This window comes from Perognathus longimembris, chromosome 7 (assembly GCF_023159225.1).
Source record: "Perognathus longimembris pacificus isolate PPM17 chromosome 7, ASM2315922v1, whole genome shotgun sequence".
Lineage (NCBI taxonomy): Eukaryota > Metazoa > Chordata > Mammalia > Rodentia > Heteromyidae > Perognathus > Perognathus longimembris.
Window position 1 is genome coordinate 83,730,104 of NC_063167.1, and position 21,818 is coordinate 83,751,921.

General features: G+C 35.6%; 1 protein-coding gene across 1 annotated transcript in view; it reads right to left on the reverse strand.

The window, feature by feature from the left end:
• The window catches only part of Col11a1 (collagen type XI alpha 1 chain), a 179,974-nt gene that overhangs the window by 43,652 nt on the left and 114,504 nt on the right, over positions 1-21,818 (reverse strand). Inside the window, exons 41-49 of the mRNA XM_048352067.1 lie at positions 21,596-21,649; positions 11,667-11,774; positions 9,678-9,785; positions 9,356-9,409; positions 6,931-6,984; positions 6,337-6,444; positions 4,084-4,137; positions 2,526-2,579; positions 1,026-1,079 (exon numbers count right to left, since the gene is read on the reverse strand). Of these exons, the coding sequence (XP_048208024.1) occupies positions 1,026-1,079; positions 2,526-2,579; positions 4,084-4,137; positions 6,337-6,444; positions 6,931-6,984; positions 9,356-9,409; positions 9,678-9,785; positions 11,667-11,774; positions 21,596-21,649 (648 nt within the window). The remainder of the gene's footprint in view (positions 1-1,025; positions 1,080-2,525; positions 2,580-4,083; positions 4,138-6,336; positions 6,445-6,930; positions 6,985-9,355; positions 9,410-9,677; positions 9,786-11,666; positions 11,775-21,595; positions 21,650-21,818) is intronic.

Consider the following 21,818-nt stretch of genomic DNA (forward strand, 5'->3'; position numbering starts at 1 on the left):
CTCAAATGGTAGAGCATTAGCCTTGAGAAAAAGAAGCTCACACCCCAGGTCCTGAGTTCAAGCCTCGAGACTGGCAAATGTATAATAAAATAAAATAAGTGAATTTAAAAGCATGATAAAATACACTAAAATTTTTGAGAACAATAAACATAGCACACATTTAAGGAAGTTGGAAAAACCTATATCACTTTAGTAATTAGTAAATTCAGAATATTAGTGTGTTTTCTTATCTTACTGTTTTATGGTATGGCATTTAATTCTTTGTACCTCAAACTGACCATTTATTTTTTAAATTAAGCTAGTATTATGTTAGGTTTCTTGGAAGTTCCATTAGGAAGTGAGCATGATGCATAAATAAGCAATCAGTGAATCACTTTAACATTTCCATGAGAAGATGACCAGATTTTTCTGAATGAAATCATGTTTACCAGAAAAGCAAGAGACAGTCAGTTGCTATGGTCCATGTTAAGTACTTCTAGAAGTGCCAAAGTCAAGTGGTAATATCGGTAATGGAAATATAACTCAAAATATGACAAAAATCAATGGTCTATTGTTCTGAGATGTGAAGAACTCCTTTTCCCCTTAGAGTCAGTTATACCAAACTATATGCTTTCCTGTACGGAGAGTATTAGTACAGAGAGGCACTGTATTCTCAGACATTGGTGGATGGAAAGGATCCTGGTTTAGTCATATCCTAATGATAAATATAAAATCTTGATGAGAGGACTCAAAGTCTCAGCTTTCTAACTTTCTAAAGTGCATAATGATGTTACTCCTTCTCATGAAGTAGATGTACTGCTTTCAAAAATAGCCCACACATACCATTTCAGTACAAAATGAAAAATCTATGATACCCCTCAAATCATTTCAACTCTAATTAGTGCAAACCAACAAATGGATGAGATGTGAGTCTTAAAGTGTATGTAAGATGCTTAGAACCATACTAATATTAGAAGCAAAAAAGTGCCCTCGTATTACCAAAAGCACTTACTTGTTGATACTTCAAATTATATTAAGTTCCATACCTTTTGTCCAACACCACCAACTGAGCCAACAGATCCTGGAGGGCCTTGAGGTCCCTGTAGTGTAGAAAATATAATGGAGTATTCCTTATTTCTGTAGTGAAATATTTGAGTTCGTGAACACATGCCTAGTTTATTTTTCAAATACAAGTATGTGTGAGAATATTATGCAATGTGAGAAATGGTATGAACTAATGAATTTTTGTGTTCCCAAGTTTACTGATGGCCAATATTTGACTGCACTGACTTTCAAATTCACTGGAACTTTGAGCATAAAACAGCAGTTTCCTGCATGGCTCAGAATGTTACATGGACCATAATTTGCATCTCTCTGCCGATGGAATAGTCAGGTCAGTTGTCACAGGATGAGTTTATAAGGAATGAACATGTGAGTCCTCTAAGAATTACATATTCTATATTAAAAAAAACTTAAAAACTGTCAACCCTTTAATTACTTCAAGGGAATTGTCCCCAAAAGATCCTTTTAATTCAACTATTCTTAGGATGTTTGTTTGAGTTCTGAGCTCCTGGAATTTTAACTCAGATATGAAAGAGCAAGTGGAGCCATGCCAAAAGAGACACAGCCTCATTCATTATTACCTAAACATGAAGTCAGAAGTACAGTTACCAACCAACCTAGAAATCCCTTAATGGTAAGGCATATCCAAACTCTAAAATGCAGGAATAATTTCAGACTGAGGGAATATATTTTTATTTGTTTTGTTTTGGTTTGTTTTTGACAGAGCTGGGGCTTGAACTTGGGGCCTGAGCACTGTCCCTGGCTTGTTTTTGCTCAAGGCTAGTACTCTTCCACTTGAGCCACAGCGCCACTTCTAGCTTTTTGCTCTATATGTGGTGCTGAGGAATTGAACCCAGGGCTTCATGCATACGACGCAAGCTTTTTACCACTAGGCCATATTCCCAGCCCTGGAAATACATTTTTAAACAACTACAAATCCTACAAACTGATAAGATGTACAGTTATTTACCTATTATCCTAACATGTTTTATAGACTGCAAGTGCAGAAGGTAAAGCTCTTGGATTAAAGCCTTTATAGAGATGTAAAGAAAGTTTAGAATATAGAGGCTGGCATAGTTTAACCAATCAGAAACCATACCATATCTTCATGTCACTGTCAGAGATATAGCTTAAGTCTGAAAGCATTCAGCAACTACTATTGAACTATTGAACAGTTATCCTATGCAAGGCCCAGACTAAGACTGTTGCTCTGAACAATGTGATTGATTGAATCCAGACAATACAAGTAATATCAGTATTCTGACTGTGGAGCATGTCTATACTTGTGTGGCTAGTTCCTTACAAAGTCTGCAGAACCCTGTAGACTGAAGTGGAGTGAAGAGATGATCGTTGAGTCCTCGTCTACTTCTCACAGTCCACAGCAGCGTAATTATCCCCACCAGACCTCAGAAAACATCTTCCCTGTTTAATATCAATACTTAAAGAACTTCAAAAATGAATAGCATATACTTCATGGTTCTTACATCAGCTCCATTAGGACCTTGAGGGCCTCTCGGGCCAGGAGGACCAGGTGGACCCTATGAAAGATAAAAAAGATTACAAAGACATAACTGAAATGCATCTCTAACATCTATATTCTGTATGGAAGAATAATAAAAGTGTTTAAGACTGTGAATTCACAGTCTATGAAGCATATCAATGTGAAAGCCAGTCTTACCAGAGACAACATTGTGTTATACATCATGGAAATTTACATTTCAAAAGGGAGGGGCAAGAAAGCCTATGGCTAGTATAAGAATGTACTCATAAGACAATTTGCAGTTTGCTTTCTCTGTGTGTGTGTGTGTGTGTGTGTGTGTGTGTGTGCGCGCGCGTGCGTGCATGAATGTGCGTGCCAATCCTGGACACTGAACTCAGGGTCTGAGTGCTGTCCCAGAAATTTTGCACCAAGTCCTCTTCCACTTGAGACTGAAGTAAGGAGGTCAGATCTGACCAGCACCATCATTGGCCATATGGTGAATTGTAGGGTCTGGTATGTTGTATCCATGGGTGTGCCTGAATTCCTAGGGGAAAGGAAGTCCCATCCCCAGGTGATGGGTATTCCTGAATCCCTACAGACAGGGGATGGGCACTTGGCCCACAGGTTACTGAACCTGTCAGTTAAAGTGCCTGGGACTGGGAGCTTCTTGTGACCCTAATCTCTGACTTGACCCTTTAGGGTCAGACAAGCTCAGACACCATCATGCCATGCCACATGTCTCCGTGTTCATGTCCGGTGTCCTGTGTCCTGTCTCATTTCAGGTCACAGTGGCATCCCGAGTCGGCTCTCCATTGGAGCTGAATTGGTTTGTTGGTATTGTTCTTGTTCTTTCTTGCCTTTGGCCTGTTTTCTAACAGTGTTAAGGGTACTAGCGGGCTTCAGGCTTTTGTAAAAACTGGCTGCCTGCAGACTGCTAATGCTTATGACTCCAAGATTCGATCCTTCAAAATGTGGCTTATGGAATAATTTACCTTCCAACAAGACAGAGCCCTACTTCCAACTTCTTGGTGTTTATTAGGATATAAGAATCTCATGGACTATACTGTTCAGGCTGGCTTTGAACTTCAATTCTCACATATTGGTCTCCTGAACAGCTAGAATGACAAGTGACACCAGTGCCTACTACAAAATTCTTTTTATGCTCTATAAACATTTGCTAATTTTGCAAGTCTTTATGGAGATCATTTATTCTTGAAGCTGTTCCTTATCAAAGTCCAAAGCCAAAAGCTGAAGACTGAGCAGTGGCAGCTGTTTATGACAGAGCAATCATAGAAATAAAAGTAGCCATAGTGCTGCTTGCAACATGCTGTGTGTGTGTGTGTGTGTGTGTGTGTATGTATACAACATTACTCAGAAATTATAAGCAGATATAAATATTTTCAATATTTAATATCCACACACAGAGATTGAGTTAAAAATAGACCAGTCAATACAAAACCATCCTAATATTTGAACCATTTATCCATATTCACATTGTCTCAGGAAGATATGAGCACTATGGAAATGAACTGTATCCTTGCAACACTAGAAATCCCACTTACCATGGGCCCAACGTCACCATTTTCTCCTTTTTCACCAGGTGGGCCTGGAAGACCCTGTGAAAGTGTAGGAAAATATCTTGTCATTAAAAAAGTGAGTGATGCAATTCAGTCATCCTAAATTCTTGAGATACAGAGATTGGCAGAATTATGGTTTGAGGACACCCTAGGCATGGTTAATTTGGACCCATCTCAAAAAGTATGCCAGCCTTAGTGAGACATACCTGTAAATTACTTGAATAGTGTATTGTTTTATTAGGATGGCAATAAGTAAATGCATAAATAGATCTTGAAATTTATAAAGACCTTAGTATTCATTCTCTCTTTTTTATGAATAGACTATAATGATATAGCCATAGTATAATTCTTCTGAAAATTCTGCTGCCATCCACTTTGAACAGGTGTCATTTTAAGAAGCAAAACTTTGTCTGAAAAATAAATATCCTGATACAGTTACAAGGTGAAAATTTTTGACCTGTTATTTGTTGGAATTTTGAGGATTCACGAGATAATGGAACCTATGGTATTCTATTTCCTCAGTTTCTCTGATTTTGTTTTCTTTGTATCTAGTCACATGGAAATTGCTGTCCAAGTTGATCTGTGTTGGAATGTGAACTCACAACAGGTTGAACTTCCTGGCTGTGTCTTCATTAGAAAGTTACTTTATTATTTATTCATTCTCATTTCTCATTTGGTTTTCCCTGTGCACAACTAGTGATATTTCCTCTTCTTTTTCTTTGTGACCTGGTAATCAGGGACTGCTTATGGTAATGGCTTTTAAGCATTCATTTTCTTTGTTTTTAATCTTTTGGGAATGGCACCAAGCCTTGCAAAAACAAATATCTTACATACATTTTACGGGCTTAATTGCTTAATGGACCATTTGTAAAATTGTTGGTAACTGCTAATATAGCATAAATAATATGCAGATACTACATAAATGTCAAAATACATATTAGGCATTATAGTGTATGATGTTTGGTTTAGTCTTTCAGAGGACTGCAAAGAAGGTACAAAATAGCCAAATGGAGAGGAAAAATCCAGATATTTTCTGAGTATGTAGGAATCAGAAGATATAAAGTACAGAGGAAACCATGTAGAAAGAAAGAAACGTCAACAGGTAACTAGAGTGGATGAGTATGGTTGTAAAAGATAGGAGAGGAGAGCATGGCTGAGAAGGTGACACTGTTCAAGATCCATGGTACTCAAAATAAGCATATTGAATTGAAACCCCTTTATTCAATAACTTAAAGATAACATAGATAACTGGCCCCAATTGGATTGCCTATGTCCAGGTATATTTGAATGAAAACTTCCCAGCCTGTATGCAGTATTTATTTATTTTTATTGTCAAAGTGAAGTACAGAGGGTATAGTTTCATACGTAAGACAGTTAGTACATTTCTTATCCAACTTGTAACTTCCTCCCTCATTTCTCCCCACCCCCAATTCCCCCTCCACATTTCCTTCTCCCCCCCATGAGTTGTACAGTTGGTTAACACCATATAGTTTTGTAAGTATTGCTGTTGCATTGGTTTGCCTTTTCATCTTTTGTCTCTCAATTTTGGTATTCCCGTTTTCTTTCCTAATTCCAATACACGTGTATACAATATCCAGGATATTAAAATCAGTTACAGTGCTATCAGGGTTAAGCCACAGGAAGGGAATGTGGAAAAAAAGAAGGGAAAAGCAACTTATAAAGCATAAATTATTCTAAATACTAAGTTATTTCCAGTCATCAATTTACTGTTAGCTGAAAACAATTTTCCCGATTACTGTTGAATAGCTGTTGAATTGAGTTTGCCACTCCTCCAAATGCTTTTAAGTTTTGTTATGTCTTCTGAAGTACCAAGTGCTCCAGATATATTCCTAAGATCTTTTAAGTATAAAGGACCTTAAGTTTATAATTCATCATTTTTTTAAATAAAATAGGAAGGCAGAAGTTAAGTACAACCTGGAAACAAGAATATGGCTGAGGTGGCTCAGAGAAATTAATTATACTTGGTTTGAAATCAGGAACAACTGATATACACATACTTCTGTATACATATACACTTCAGATGTATATGACATGCATATGACATGCATATGTGTACAGTACATATACTTCAGATGTACACGTATATGTTTAGTAATCATTATGGATAAGTAGTGTTCTTCTATAAAGTATATATATGCTGTGTTTTATTACTACCAGGAAACCAGGCATGAGGATTGTGTGAAAATGATCAAGCCAACTGTGCGATCAGCACCTTACCTGGAGGCCAATGGGACCCGGAGGGCCTGGGAAACCTCGTGCTCCCTCATCACCCTTCTGTCCGAACATGCCCTGCTGTCCTCTGGGACCTGGTTCGCCATCACCTCCCTAGGGAATAGTAAGGAAAGTTATCACATATGGAAAAGTCAGTATGATATGCTCTTATATAAATGTGGCATTTTTCATGGATTCAAAGCCAAATTACTTGAGAAAGCCACATGAAAAGTACACAAAATTTCTATTATCTGCTGCAAATTATATCACTGTTTGCTTTTACAACGTTCGTGGGTCCTGGAATATGGTTGATTTTGATTTGTAAGCTAAGTGAAGTAAAAAAAAAATGGCTTTATATATAAAATACTGTAAAAAGATACTTTCACATTCAAGTTATTGTGTTTTTCAAATTCAGTCATAAAGTTTTTTTTTTTACTTTAATAAAGATCTGTTTGGTTACTTATATTAAATCATGTAAATAGAACTCAATGGTAACTCAGTATGTAAATGAAACAGCAACTACAAAAAATGGACATGTTATATAATGGTTTATAAATTTATTCAAAAATTATTGTGGAAATAAGTGGAATGAATACTTACAGCAATTCCAGGGCCTCCAACAGGTCCTTGAAGGCCTGGAGGCCCAGGTGGACCCTGTGGTAGGACAAATATCAGTGATTTAATAAGTGAGGCCATAAAAGTCTCAGCAAAATGAAACAAACCTTTGTATCACCATGACCTATTGAACATCTGTACCTTCCTTTGGGAGAAAAGGAACATTAACCAGGAGTATTATGGTCATTGGAAAACCTTGACAGTGGTCACTGGCTGAAAGCATCTAAGGTAGATAGCTGCAAATGCATTTGCCTGCCAACATAGTCAATATGAAGATTCATGTTTCAAAATTCATTTTCAACATCCAAGATGTTCTAATGACTTTCTGTGCATGAGTCAGAAAGTGCACAGGAAAAAATGTATCTGTCCAGTATTTCGGGATGAAGTTCAAGATTCTAAGGTGCCTGTACAGAAAAAAATTAAATATATGAAATTTAAGAATGTCTATAATTGCACATGTAAATTTGGTGTCATGTCTAAAGTGTGCAGAATGCCTTATTTATAGAGAAATATATATTAAAAGGCATTATGAATAAGCTATGCATAAACACTTCTCTTATCTGTCTTTCTTATGATATTAATAACTGGTCAAGCTCTATTTACAAAAAAATTCCAGCTAAAGAAATAATAGTCATTGGATTGGATTGCTCTTCATGATAGCTCCCGGTTTGGGTGAAGACTTTTTAAAGCAGCTGTCTATGGAACATGGTGGAGTACGTGGAACTCTTTCATGTTTCTGTCCATTCATATTCTTCCATCCCAGTTCTAAGATCTTAATTGTCTCTAAGGCCACATAGACTTCAGCACTAAAAATGTGGAACTGTTGCTTGATAGGACTGCCCTCCTACCACTAACTATAATGATAAAAGCAACTACAAAATCAGCACTGTCCTGAGAAAAATTGTCTTTTCTTTCAAAGGGCATTGCTTAAAAGTTCCTGCTTTGGCTGACTGGCTAAGTGCCTGTTGATTATTCTGCTAAGACAATATCAGCAGTACAGGAAAGAAAAAGGGAACTGTTTGGGGTTAAGGATCTAGAGGCAAAAAATATCTGAGAACTGATGATGTAAATGACAGTCACCCAATCATACTCAGTAATAGGCTGTAAGAAAGAAAGAAAAACATTTCCAAACTTGACTTTGCCAAGTGCAAAAGAGACTCTAATTAGACAAATAGCATTCACCTACTCTGAAGGTATCTCAGCAAACACTTGAAGATGTTATTGGATGAAATGTAATGTATGAATTTATGTATAAGAGCAACTTCACTTGGCACAAGCAGCTGAATTTTTTTCTTTGGTTAGAAAGAAAAAAAATCTTGGAGAAATTTTGGTCATTATTTCAGTTAGAACACAATCAGTTCTTACAATTTTTTTAAACAAAATGTTGTATTTACAAATTCAGTTTAACTTGCTAGGTGCAAATAGCTCATGCTTGTAAGTCTCGTTATTCAGGAGGCTAGGATCTAAATATTGAGGTTCCAAGCCTGGGCAGCTGGGACTGTTGCTCAGGTGGTAGAGCATATAACAAATTGTAGAAGAAATGTACCCACTGTCTTACGTATGAAACTGTAACCTCTCTTTATATCACTTGAGAATAAATAAGTAATTACTCATTTAAAAAAAGCAGAGGACAGTGACCAGGATCTGAGTTCAAGCCCCAGGACCAGCATTAAATAAATAAATAATAAACAGTAACTCTAACTAGGTACTTCAGGAAATAATTATAGTGGTATCTTAGACTGTAATTGCTTATACGTAAATTTTATATCATATAAAACACAATTAGAAGACATATTAGTATATGTAAACATATGATGTACAGAGAAAGGTAATGAAAGTTTTAAAGAACAAAATATTTGTAGTTGTTCTTTAAAGAGTATACACCATATAATTTAATCTAAAAGGGAAGGAAATTTTTAAAATATATACACAGAAGAGGATAGAATATGTTTAACAGTGAAGGAAAAAGTCCTAACTATATGAACTAGCTTTCCATTTGAGTGAAAATCAGAAAAATCTTTTGATAGTTTCATGATTTGGTAGGGAAAATTTCCAACGTAAGAATTTCTAGTGCCTGAGAACAGATTTTTTTTTTCATGTAAAAACATGGTTGTATAGATATACATCACAATAGTATGATTCCTTGGATATAAACATGCACATTATTTCTCAGAATCATCTGGAAAAAGAGACTATTTCACTACAGTATTAATTTGTCGTAGTGGAGCTATGAGGCAGTCAGTAATCCACCAACATCACACTGTACTTCATTACACAGCTAGGAAGTCTCACAGATGTATACACTGTTGTAGATTATGTAATCCCAAAGATGATGTTATAATATTTGATTAGGAACATAAAAAGGAATACAGGACATGCCATGAGGAATAGTAAAAAGGAGGAAACTTACATTTTCTCCTTTGTCACCCTTGCTGCCTTTCTGTCCCGGTTCACCAATTTCACCCTGTGTGGGAAAGATTTAAATTAATCACTAGTGTGCCATACCAGCCACTGAATTGTCTTTTGTCTATTTATATCTGATATACTATTTTATGGACACATAGTAACTCCTAACAACTAAACTAAAACTTTCCAGTATATGTGAGTTGTAGACAATTTTGAAAAAGGAAATAGTCTACTTCCCATCTAATCTTATAAAATTAATTATAAAATTCATGGGAAAAAAGAACTACATTTTCTTGAAGGACGTAATATGAATAATAAACACACACCTTATCTCCGTCTTCTCCAGGGGAGCCAGCAGGACCTGCTGGCCCAGGTAAACCCACAGGGCCTTGGACGCCATCTCTTCCTGCAGGGCCTTGAGGACCTTTCTCTCCCTGTAATGAGAACCCCAAAAAATCATTAATTTGCTGTAAGAAACTTTTCCATTAGCTTCTTGCTTCGTTTTTAAGCTGCAGTTTAGGTGTGCATGTGGATACGATTTGGTTTGTGTATTTAACAGCAAAAAGTATTCTTTCTAAACACTGCATGTCAAATGGAAAATTATAACTGGAGAAATATGCATATTATTCTTTAATGAATTCTCCAGGAATTTGATCATTTTTAAAAATCTTATTTACTTCTGAGGAGGGCAGTCCTGGAGCTTGAACTCAGGGTCTCACACGCCTGCATAGCTTTTAAGCTCAAGGCAGGTGTGCTACCAACTGAGCCACACTTCCTCCCTGAATTTTGCTGGTTAATGCGGTATCTCACGGATTTTCCTATTTGGTCTGGCTTCAAACTGCTATCCTCAGATCTCAGCCTCTGAGTAGCTAGGATTATAGGCATGAGCCATTGGCACCCACTACTTTTATCCTTACAAATCCAATTTTCCTAAAACTTTGATCTTTAAAATTAATGAGGACTCAGAAATCCCCTAGAAATAGTATTGCTACTAAATATTTCTATCAATGCAGTAATTTGTAGCATGTTTTAGCTCCCCTATCCAGACTCACATCGAAGATATGTAATCTGATCGATAATTTAGAGATTTTAATTAGGTCTTCTGTATTGAAATGAGTCATGTGGATAATTATGGTTTGGGTTTGCCACTTTTTCCAAGAATCTGGGAGAACAAGTAAGCTGACAAGGACCTTTAGTTCCATGTAGATTTTAGACTTAACAATCTCCAGAACTGATTGCAGAAAGCTCTCTATTCATTATAAACTACCCAGCCTCTTGTATTCTGTAATGGGAACACAAAAGCCAGACCCATCAGAACTTCACTACACAGTAATGAAAGAAAACACAGGGACAATGAACTCAATCTATTTACAGAGCTGAACACGGCCAAACTTCAAATTGGAAAAATTGGTTACTTTTCCAAAAATATTACATATATATTCCAATTTCAACCCCTCTCACTCTGTCTCTCTTTCCACATCCCAAAATGATTTCAACTGTTTTATCATTCCTTTCTCATAGTTGTAAACCATCTCAACTTCCTTAAACCAACTTGCTACTATTTTGAATTGTATGTGTAAGTCAATTGTATATGCCAGTATACAAATGTGTTGAACTTACATTTTTTATATTATAGACAGCACTTTTTAAATCTACATGTATTGAATCAGTTTTTGTTTTTATCTTGGAGGACAAGAGATTGCTTTTGAAAAAAATAACTAAATGGGCCACCATTGAATCAAAGGTAAAAACAAAAACTAACAAGACCTCCCCATTCCACTTCTAAAACAATCCTGTAAACCTGGTGAATAAAGTTCAAAATCATTGAAATATAAAAATTTGAAATCTAACAATAGTAGCTTGAAATAATTGGTCAGATGTCTTCTGAATCACTTGAGAACAAACTTCAAACTACAGGAAGAAAGCAGCTCCTTTCTTCTGGACTCATTCATGGACTAAGGCAAACACTGTATTAGAAGTGTGAAAAGGTCACACTCTTTCTAATATAAAGCAAGAAGGTATACTTTTAATAAAAACTCCAAGCTTTATTTCTAAAAAGGAGCAAAATGAGAAGCCTTTTGCTTTAATAATACTCAACTCCCTCCCAGATATTAGGGTCCCAAAAAGTATGCAAAAATGTCACCTCACTTAATTGAATTGGAGACTTGATTATAAATATAAAAAAAGTTGTTTTTACATCCAGGCACATACTCAGCTAGAAGGCAGTGAGGTATTAAGAGCTAATATTCCTGAATAAAATGTAATAACTTGTGCTGGGAAGTAATATTTTACATTTTCTACTAAATATTACTTACTGGAGCGCCTTTCTCTCCAGCTGGACCAGGGGGGCCTTGGGGTCCTGGTCGCCCTGGCAACCCAATGGGCCCTGCTGTGCCTGAGGATCCGCGTTCTCCTGGGGAGCCCTGAGAGTCAAGGAAAACAAAGGCTTGCTTTACTAATGATGGAAAATAAGCAAGTGCTTACAGGTTACTTATATAACCATGTAAACTTACAACTTAGCACACAAAAAAACGTAAAAATAATTTTGAGATAATTTCGAATCTCAAAAACCCAACAGTCAAACCAGTTTGTGTGGGGAGGTAGGGGTCGGGGTTGGGGGCCGATAGGTGGATCCTGGGCTCTGTATATAAGCTGTTTTTGCTCATGGCTAGCTAGCTCTCTACAACTTGAGCCATAGTCCCACCTCTGGCTCTTTGGTGGTTTATTGGAGATGAATCCCACAAGCTTTTCTGCCAGGAATGACTTTGAATGCTGATTCTCTGATCTCAGACTCCTGAATAATACCCACTATTTGAGAGATGAATTCCTAGTCCAAATATTAAACATAGATGTTGAAGTGAGGGAGAGTTGATGAAAAGAAGTGTACTTCGGAATGTACGAACCTTTAATATTTGATAGATGTTATCAATGTAAATGTGTGCTCATGATGGTGAATATGCTTCATAAAACATGTATCTAGATAATGTCTTTTTAAAGTTTTATTTCATTATTAGGTATTGACAGAATATTTCCTTCAAATTTGCCAAATGAAAACTTCTAAATCTAGAATGAGAAGAAATTCTTAAGTACATATTTTTTCTTTTTACGTATTAAAAACTGAAGTTTGAACATCTAAACTTGGGACTTTTTTTCAGAAAATAAGTTTTCTAATTTATCTTGGGTTTCTAGAGATATTTTGATCTTATAAGGAACCCTAGGATAATTCCCTCTGTGTGTGTGTGTGTGTGTGTGTGTGTGTGTGTGTGTGTGTGTGTGTGTGTCTGTATGTTCTGGTTTTGAGGCTATAATTAAAGGCTTGGGAACTATTTCTTAGCTTTTTAAAAAAAGTACATTATCGAAGATAAGAGTCTCATGGACTTTGCTGCCATGGCTGGCTTCAAAATGCAATCCTCAGATCTCAGCCTCCTGAGTAGCTAGGATTAGAGGCACAAGCCACCAGTGGTCCATTTGTTTCTTAACTTTAATGTTCAAGGCTGATGCACTTCTGGCTTTTTAGCTGAAGTAGAAGAGTCTCTTGGATTAATTTGCCTAGGTTGACTTGGAACTGGAATTCCCAAATCGAGCCTCAGGCTCCTGAGTATCTAGGATTATAGGCTAAAGTCACTGGCATCCTGCTTTTTACTAATTTAAGTATATGCTGAATGTAAGGTGTTTATTTTTAAATAATCTTGTAGATATTGTCTGGGTATGAATTACTTGTAGAAATATTTTAAGGAAAGTTTCCAGGCCTAATTCTCGAGCTATATGAATATTTCTTATTTATTAATTTTGTTGATTATTAAAGCAAATAAATGGAGTAGATACAGATTGGAAATTGTAAGAGAGAAGAGACTCATGAGAACATGTGATGATCTCTCCCCAATTTTTTTTTTTTTTTTTGCCAGTCCTGGGCCTTGGACTCAGGGCCTGAGCACTGTCCCTGGCTTCTTTTTGCTCAAGGCTAGCACTCTGCCACTTGAGCCGCAGTGACACTTCTGGCCATTTTCTGTATATGTGGTGCTGGGGAATCGAACCAAGGGCTTCATGTATAAGAGGCAAGTGCTCTTGCCACTAGGCCATATCCCCAGCCCCCCAAAAATTGTTTTTATGACTAAACCACTACTTTTACTGTCTTATAGTGGGAAACCTTAAATTTAGGTGAAATGGATAATTTGAAAAATATTTGCTAAAAATAAGGTTAAAGATAAAAATAAGTTTAAACTTGATTTAAATGACAATGGTATTTTGGATCTATATGTACATGTCTTAACACATATAGAGAAAATATTTTCCGTATTGCATACTAATTCATGAATAATTTTGTGAAATACCATCTTTACCAACCAAATATACCAAATACTAATTATAAGGACACTGTTACAATATAAAATAACACTTTTTTTAGATAACAAATGTGTATACATCTGCCAATACTGATTATATGTAATGTGATAATAAAACTATCTTAACCAGGAAAATCTACCACATGTGGTATATTACAACCAGATAACAGATTTCTGATAAATGAATCTGGAGGACAATGCAAAAGAGAGAAATAATTGGTAGATTTTCTTAGTGTTTTATGCTAAAAAAAAAAAAAAGGACAGCCCTATGAATTAAAATAACACAAAGATCTGTATCCATTTTTTAGGGGGAGAGAGAGAGAGAAAATTCAGGGGAGGGTAGGCAGACAAAGAACAAAAGAATACTTCCTGAAATGGGAAGAGTGAAATATATTTCTCCTAATAGAAGTCCAATAACTAAAATATTCCACTTTTTAATAAACACTAGCAAAAGACAATGTGTGATGCAAATGGAGATATTCCAATTTTCTCTGGTTAAAAGCAAAACACTTAAGATTAATCTTCAATACTGGAAAAGATGATAAATGATACAGGATGCCTTTGGTATGTCACTTATATAACTATGAATGGACATATAATGCATATTTAACTAAAATAAATTAGTATGTAAGTAAGTGTAAGGATGTTAGGTAAGTTTTAAAAATATAGTCTTCAAATGTCTCATGTCAAGTCAATATCTGCAGAATACTATAACAAATGTGCATTTTCCTCTGGAATATGGAGCATCAATATTTACCAAAAAAGTATATATTTCATTAGCTGAATGTTTTATGATTTAAATAGCCTATGAAAACAACTCATCAGTCTTACTTAAGGAATCAATGCTTATTAGGTTGATCATGAAACATGTTTAATATTTAGAGTTAATCAAGTTATCTAAAATAATTAAGATATCTAAAATTAAGATAACTAAAAGTGTTTAAAATAGTATCTAAAGAATAGTATCTAAGAAAATATTGCAAGTAGGGGCAGAATGTAGATTAGACTTGCTGAGAACATATGTAGTTTGTAGCTACAACATATAATTACTAAGCATAACTATTGTAATTTCTCCCTTAGAGCATTCATAAGATTAGATTCTTTTAGATTACCATCTTACTCTTGGGCCTTGCATTAAAATTAATAACAAAATGTATTACTTGTCTGTTGTTAAAATATTGCTCATGATCTTGTCACAGCTCATAAACTTTTAAACAAGTGATTAAAATACAGAGAAATTTTTATGTATGTTTGTGCAGAAAGTGCAGTTGAAAGTTACTATTCTAACTAGTTATTACAAATATTTGGCAAGCCTGGATATCTGTAACAGCAGCAGGCTTTGCAGTGATTTAATTTGACATGTAAGTAAATGAAAAGTGGAAATCTCTGATGGTACCTATTGATTAAGCAAATAATATACAGCAAATTTGCAAATCTTAAACATCCCCAGGTAATCTTTTTTAAAGAATAAGCTTTTCAAATCCTTCAAACTCACTGGAACCACTGAGAAGATCTAATTCTTTGTAAAATTAAATTCATATCACATATACATGGTGCCATTTACAGATTCAAAATAAATACGGTGGAAATCTTCCCTCTTAGGACACTGACTGGCAAGACAAAATGGATTATAGTAGATGCTGGCACTGAGAAACTTAATGTGTAGATGAATTTTCTTCCATAAATGGTAAGTATGTAAAAGTATCTAAATGTAAGATTACGTGGATAATAATCAGCTCCACCAAAGAAAAATTTCTTCAATACCAAGAAGCCATATATATGCATGTATATGCATATATATGCACATGCACAAACACACATTTATGCATATATATATATGAAGATGTAATTATTCTCATGCTCACACAAGAATTACTCCCTGAACTTGTGTAAATTCTCTATGGCTACTTTTCTTGCCAATAAAATAGGAACAGAAATAACCTGTCATTGAGTTCATTGTTGTTGCTATTGTTGCCATATATTTTTTAAACCTGGGTATGTGCAGGTACTGGGGCTTGAATGTAAGACATCTATCAGTTGGTCCACATCTCTAATTCTGGATTTAAAAAAATGTTATTGTAAAGGTGATATACAGAGGGGTTACAATTATATTATTCTAGTAATGAGTACATTTCCTTTTGAAAAGTGTCACTCCTTCCTCATTCTCTCGCAGATTTTTCCCTCCCAACTTCCCTCTCCTTAAAGTTGAATAGTTCATTTCCAACATAGTGTCTAGTGTGTTTCACTGCTGAATTGGATCACTCTTTGTCTCACCCTTTCCGTGCTTCCCCATCCCCTGCTCAAATCAAATAAACTTATATACAAGACAAAGGCTACAGAAATCAAAAGCAGGAACAGAATTAATAAATGAAAGAAAAAAGGAGAGAAGAAGGTAGACGGCAGGGGTGGGGGAAGGAACCTCAAACAGTATAATAAAAAAAAAAATACCTCTTACTTTCTTTTCTTGTTCAGTCACTCCGAAAAACAGTATGGAGGTTCCTCAAAAGACTAAACTTAGAGCTTTCCTATGACCCAGCAGTCTGGGCATCTATCCAATTGACCACAAACCAGCCTACACTGAAGCCACCAGCACGACCATGTTCACTGCAGCATTGTTTACCATATAAAATCAACATTAGATGCCCCTCAATGGATGAATGGATCAAGAAAATGTGGTGTATATATACAATGGAATTCTATGATTACATCAGAAAGAATGACATTGCCCCATTCATAAGGAAATGGAAAGATTTGGAAAAAGTTATACTAACTGAAGTAAGCCAGACTGAAAGAAGTTAGACTACATGGTTTTCCTCATTTGTAATAACTAGAATATGCTTATAAATCTACAACTAAACTCAATGGACAATAGAAGACAAATAATTATACCTGGGTATGATTAACTGAACAGAAATCTAAACATTTACACAGTAAGAACAAAGGAGGATATTCTTAGGCAAAGATTGCAAGGGCCCAATAGCTACGTGCATAAGATAATAAAAAATGACACTTCTGGCTTTTTGCTGGTAAATTGGAAATAAGAGTCTCAGTGGATTTTCAGCCCAAACTGGCTTTGAAATGTGATCCTCAAACATCAGCTTCCTGAGTAGTTTACAAGTGTGAGCCACCAGTGTTTGTCGTTCTTAATGTTATGACATATATTGCTCTTTGAAAGATGCTTAAGAGTATGAAGAATGAATATTAGAAAATTATGCATTTAAAAATAGACATATAATCTCAGATGATTCTAGGAGTTACATTTTATAAAAGACTAAAATCTTTTGAGATTCATGGTACTGCTAAAGTCTGATTGTTTAAGAAAGAGGATGGCTTGCTCTATACAGTACAGAACTCTATATCTTCTTTCCATCACTTGCAATCGTGAATATTTCAGTATCAAAAATGCTTATCTGGAAAGGATTTGCAGAATAAGGGGCTAAACATTACAGTAATACCATTTTGTTATTTGTGATTCAGATAGCAACAGATAGCACATAACTTAAATGTTTTCTCCACATCTCTGATGTAGTGCACCACTGAGCAGACATCTTTATTAGTTAAAAAGTAGATACCTTTATTAGTTGGCGATTTGACCTCCTTTCTCTACCTAAGGGCAAGTATGTAAAATAAAAAGCCTAGAAACCTGACCAATATGAAAACTAAAGTTCATAATTCCATTAGATTAGGGATTTTTGTTAAAGAAGTAGATTTCTGGCTGCTCTTGTGACAAAAAAGTAACCATAGGAGAGAACTGATAATCTGCTTCACTATAGGAACAATTTTACCCTCTATATTCATCCATAACATCATGTTGTAAAGACCAATATAAATTATTTTAAGCATGCTTTCCAAAGGCCATTATGTAGTATTATGTGTTGAACTAAATGAATTATAATGACCACATAATCATCAGCATCTGTATTGATCATCATGAACATCAGTATCATGATCATTCCATTATTTCAACATAAATCATTAATCATATCAGAAACTTGATTTTATTTTCTTGTTTCCAACTTAACAAAAAGTTCATGCACTTTAAAATGAAGAATTGCCAATTTCTTTACTTACCCTTCTTCATTTTTATATTAATTTTATCCCCTTCTGAAAACCTTCTCACTAAATGGTGCAGCCCTTGCCTTCCTCTGTCTATATAGCAATGACAATGAAACAGGTAATAGCCATCCCACGTGTTCTTAGCTTTCTTTCCCCTTTTACTAAGGTAAGACACCAAAATAACTCCTTTTCTGTTATTTCAGTCTGTGTCTCATATTCTGAGATGCATTTTCAAGGTAAATGAAAGGAATAACCAGGCAAATGACCTCATCAGTATTGAGTTAAACACCATCTCCCTAAGAGAAAGAACAGAGGAATAAGCATGAGAAGTCCTATGATCCAAAGCTCTATAGAAGACAAGACCCTGGGTGTTCTTTTGTTTGCAAGGACAACTTTACCTTCATCACAAAATGCATGAAGTAATTCTACTCTCTGAAGGATGTGTTTGTAGAATACAGAAGCTAAAAATTCATATTAAATAAATATCAAGCCTCAATACTATTTAAGGCATGAATTACAAATTGCTTCAAAGCCTTGAGATGCTATAGACATTGATCTTTGGCTACCATCAATGCAATCTTTCTCTGTAGTTCATTGCTTACATGTGAGTAACAAAAGTGAAAATATAATTTTCCTTTAAAAATAATACTTGACCTAGTATGAATCACAGAACTTCAATATCTACTGATCTATACTTAATACACATAAACGGAAAAGGAAAACCTTTCCATGCCTAAATATTTCTTTTACTCTGCTTCACTTGCTCTAATCACTTCAAATCTTCAATTTACTCACAGCTGCCACTTTAAAACTTTGATAACCATATGCTATGTTATATATCTGCTTTGCCGTGGTGTTCTGCAAAATACATAGATAAATGCCTGTTCCCTGAAAAATTTCAATACAACTTACTTCTCCCAAAGCATGTTCTACTTTCAGAAGACTAGATGTTTCCTTAAAGAACATATTCTTCTATCACACATGTTCTTGCTCTTAAATGGTTGTGTAATCTTCTGTCTTCTGTTGAGGACAATGTCTAGTGAACTCTAGCCTTCCAGAAATTCCTTTCTATGCAATTGTAACATCTACTGTTATGTCTTTCTTTAGCCTTTTCCTCACCCTCAAGCTTATAATAATATTTATCATATCTTTTGTATGTTATTAATTCCCTCAATATTGTGTACATTGAGTCAGCATTACCTTCTGTGGTGCTTATCTTTTGCTAATTGTCCAATAAAGGATTACTGAAGTCAATAAAATGGACAATGTATTAGAACATTATATTTGATGCATTAGTCTATAACAGGATAATTGTTCATGAACACTTGAAAAACTATCTCCTGGAGATATACATTGACTACAACCTCTGCAAATACCCAGGACAATTTGCTTGCTTAATCCCTAAAAAGATGGCTTAAAGTCATTTCATCCTTGCAGTCATGATTCAGCTTTATTCAGCTTTCAATGATTCAGTGATCCCTGATTTAAAAACTCATTCATCATTAAAATGAGATTACTACAGAACCTGAAGTGTTGGTTAAATTGATTGCATTTTACTAGAAAATTTGAAGAATAACTTTTCCTTATGCAACTACATACATTTCCTGATAATACCATCACTATTCAGTTATGATTATATTTAAAATATTCTACTCAATTTTATAAATCCCATAAAATTCCATATCTAATAGCTAGGATATTTTATTAAAAATCTTCAGAGATGTCCAAAATTACATCAATCTTTGTGACATGACAATATCAATCCACTTACAAAAAGCACTAGTTGCTGTATCCTCAGATTCATTATGTTTTATAAGCTCTTTTTCTTTTCCTTTCTTTTCTTTCCTTTCCTGTGCTGGTCCTGAGGCTTGAACTCAGGGCCTGGGCAATGTCCTCCAGCTATTTTGCTCAAAGCTAGCTCTCTACCACTTGAGCCACAGCTATAGTTTTGGCCCTTTTGGTAGTTAATTGGAGATAAGAGCCTTTAGGGACTTTTCTGTTCAGTCTGGCTTTCAACCAATATCCTCACATCCTAGCCTTCTGAGTAGCTAGGATAACAGGCATGAGACCCCTGCACCTCGCTTTTTTCAAGCTTTACCTCCATATTAGCCTTGTGTTAACTTGAATAGATAAAAGAAAGATGACTGCTATGTGTCAGACACTGAATTGTAAATATATCCACAAAATATAAGAAACTCTTCTTGTTGGCATCAAAGATAAACACATAATAAAGGAAATATCTTAAACTCAATGTAAATGAATGCAAGATGTAGGACAATGGACTCAAGGAGATAAACGAAAACACTGTCAGAGAAAGAATGAAGCACTGGAAAAAATATAATGGGGTCAGAAATGAAGAAAGAAGGATAAATCAAACACTGTGGAGATAAAAGTGATAGAGATTCAAAGCACTGTGGATGGAGCTTTCAATTCTTCAGGGTGATGAGATGAAATCAAGAATGAGTAGGCCATTACAAACTGGAGTATGGATGTTCTAGTGACCTTTCAGAGCCCAGTTGAAACCAAGGTGAATTTGTAGATAAAGCAAAGGTGTATTCCATGGTTTACTGTGCAGTGTATTAAAAAACTCATCAGAAGATTCAATGTAAATATTTGCAACTAGACCAAGGATAGATGTGGTTGGAACAGCTGGGGGGAATGATGGAAGAGGTGACATTGACCACCATTCGTTGTACTTAAAATTTGAAATGAGCCTGGCAATGGTGGTTCTTGTCTATAATCCTCGCTACTCAGGAGGCTGAGATCTTAGGATCATGGTTTAAAGCCACACAGGTAAGGAAGTCCATGAGACTATCTCCAATTAATGACAAAAGGCCAAAAGTAGAACTGTGGCTCAAGTGATAGAGCTCTAGCCTTGATCAGAAAGCTCAGGGGCACCACCAAGCTCAGAATTCAAGCCCTAAGAATGGGGGAGGAGGGTAAGAAAATTTGAATTAATGAGTTGCCACCTTTTTGTAAAACTATTGAAGTAATAAAAACATGGTTATTGAAGAACAACACAAAATTAGGGGATAATATGATGTTTACCTGTTTTCTTGTCATTATGTATTTGATAATTACTACAGAATAACACAGAGAGCAAAGAATGCATTTATTTGTCATATTTGTGAGGTTTTTCTACATCCCTGACAAAATTCAAGTCTCACCAATTACTTAGAATCAGGCAAACTAAGCCTTTTCTAAAAATAAATGGCAGGATACAAAACATAAGAAATTGAGTCTAATTTTATGTTATTTTATTTATGTCAGTCCTGGGGTTTGGACTCAGGGCCTGGACACTATCCCTGGCTTCTTTTTGCTCAAGGCTAGCACTCTGTCTCTTGAGCCACTGCACCACTTCCAGCTTTTTCTGTTTATGTGGTCCTGAGGAATCAAACCCAGGGTTTCATGAATGCTAGGCAAGCACTCTACCGCTAAACCACATTCCCAGCCCTTATCTTATGTTATTTTATGTTACGTTTTTTAATGAGAGGAATCCCCTGAATGAATTTTTAAAAATCAAAGAACATTATTTCCAAACCTTTCATAATTACGACTTTCTGTTATTGTAGCTTTGATTTATTTCATTGGAAAAATGGTACCAGGAAAGATAGCTCCTTTTACCTCCTGATAGAAGCAGAAGCAAACATTTCAAATTGTCTAAACCTTCCTTTTTCTGCACTCATTAGTGAATGCAATTAGTAGAAACTAAGCACTGACTGGTTTGATTGACATGTGTTTATTTTCTCTCCCATGTACTGTGGGAACACAGCATGACAGTAATGAAAGAAGAGCTATAATTTGCAACCACAGATAGCAGGACTATTTATTATCACCATACTTACAACTGGACCCGGTGGGCCCTGGGGGCCTTCTCCTCCTTTCAGTCCAGGTGCACCCTGAAAAAAAGAGAAAGAGAGAGAGAGAGAGAGAGAGAGAGAGAGAGAGAGAGAGAGAAAGAGAGAGAGAGAGAGAGAGAGAGAGAGAGGAGTGGGGAAGGAGGGAGGGAGGGAGGGGAGGGAAGGGGAGGGGAGGGGAGAATCAATGAAAAATTAGTATAAATATTTG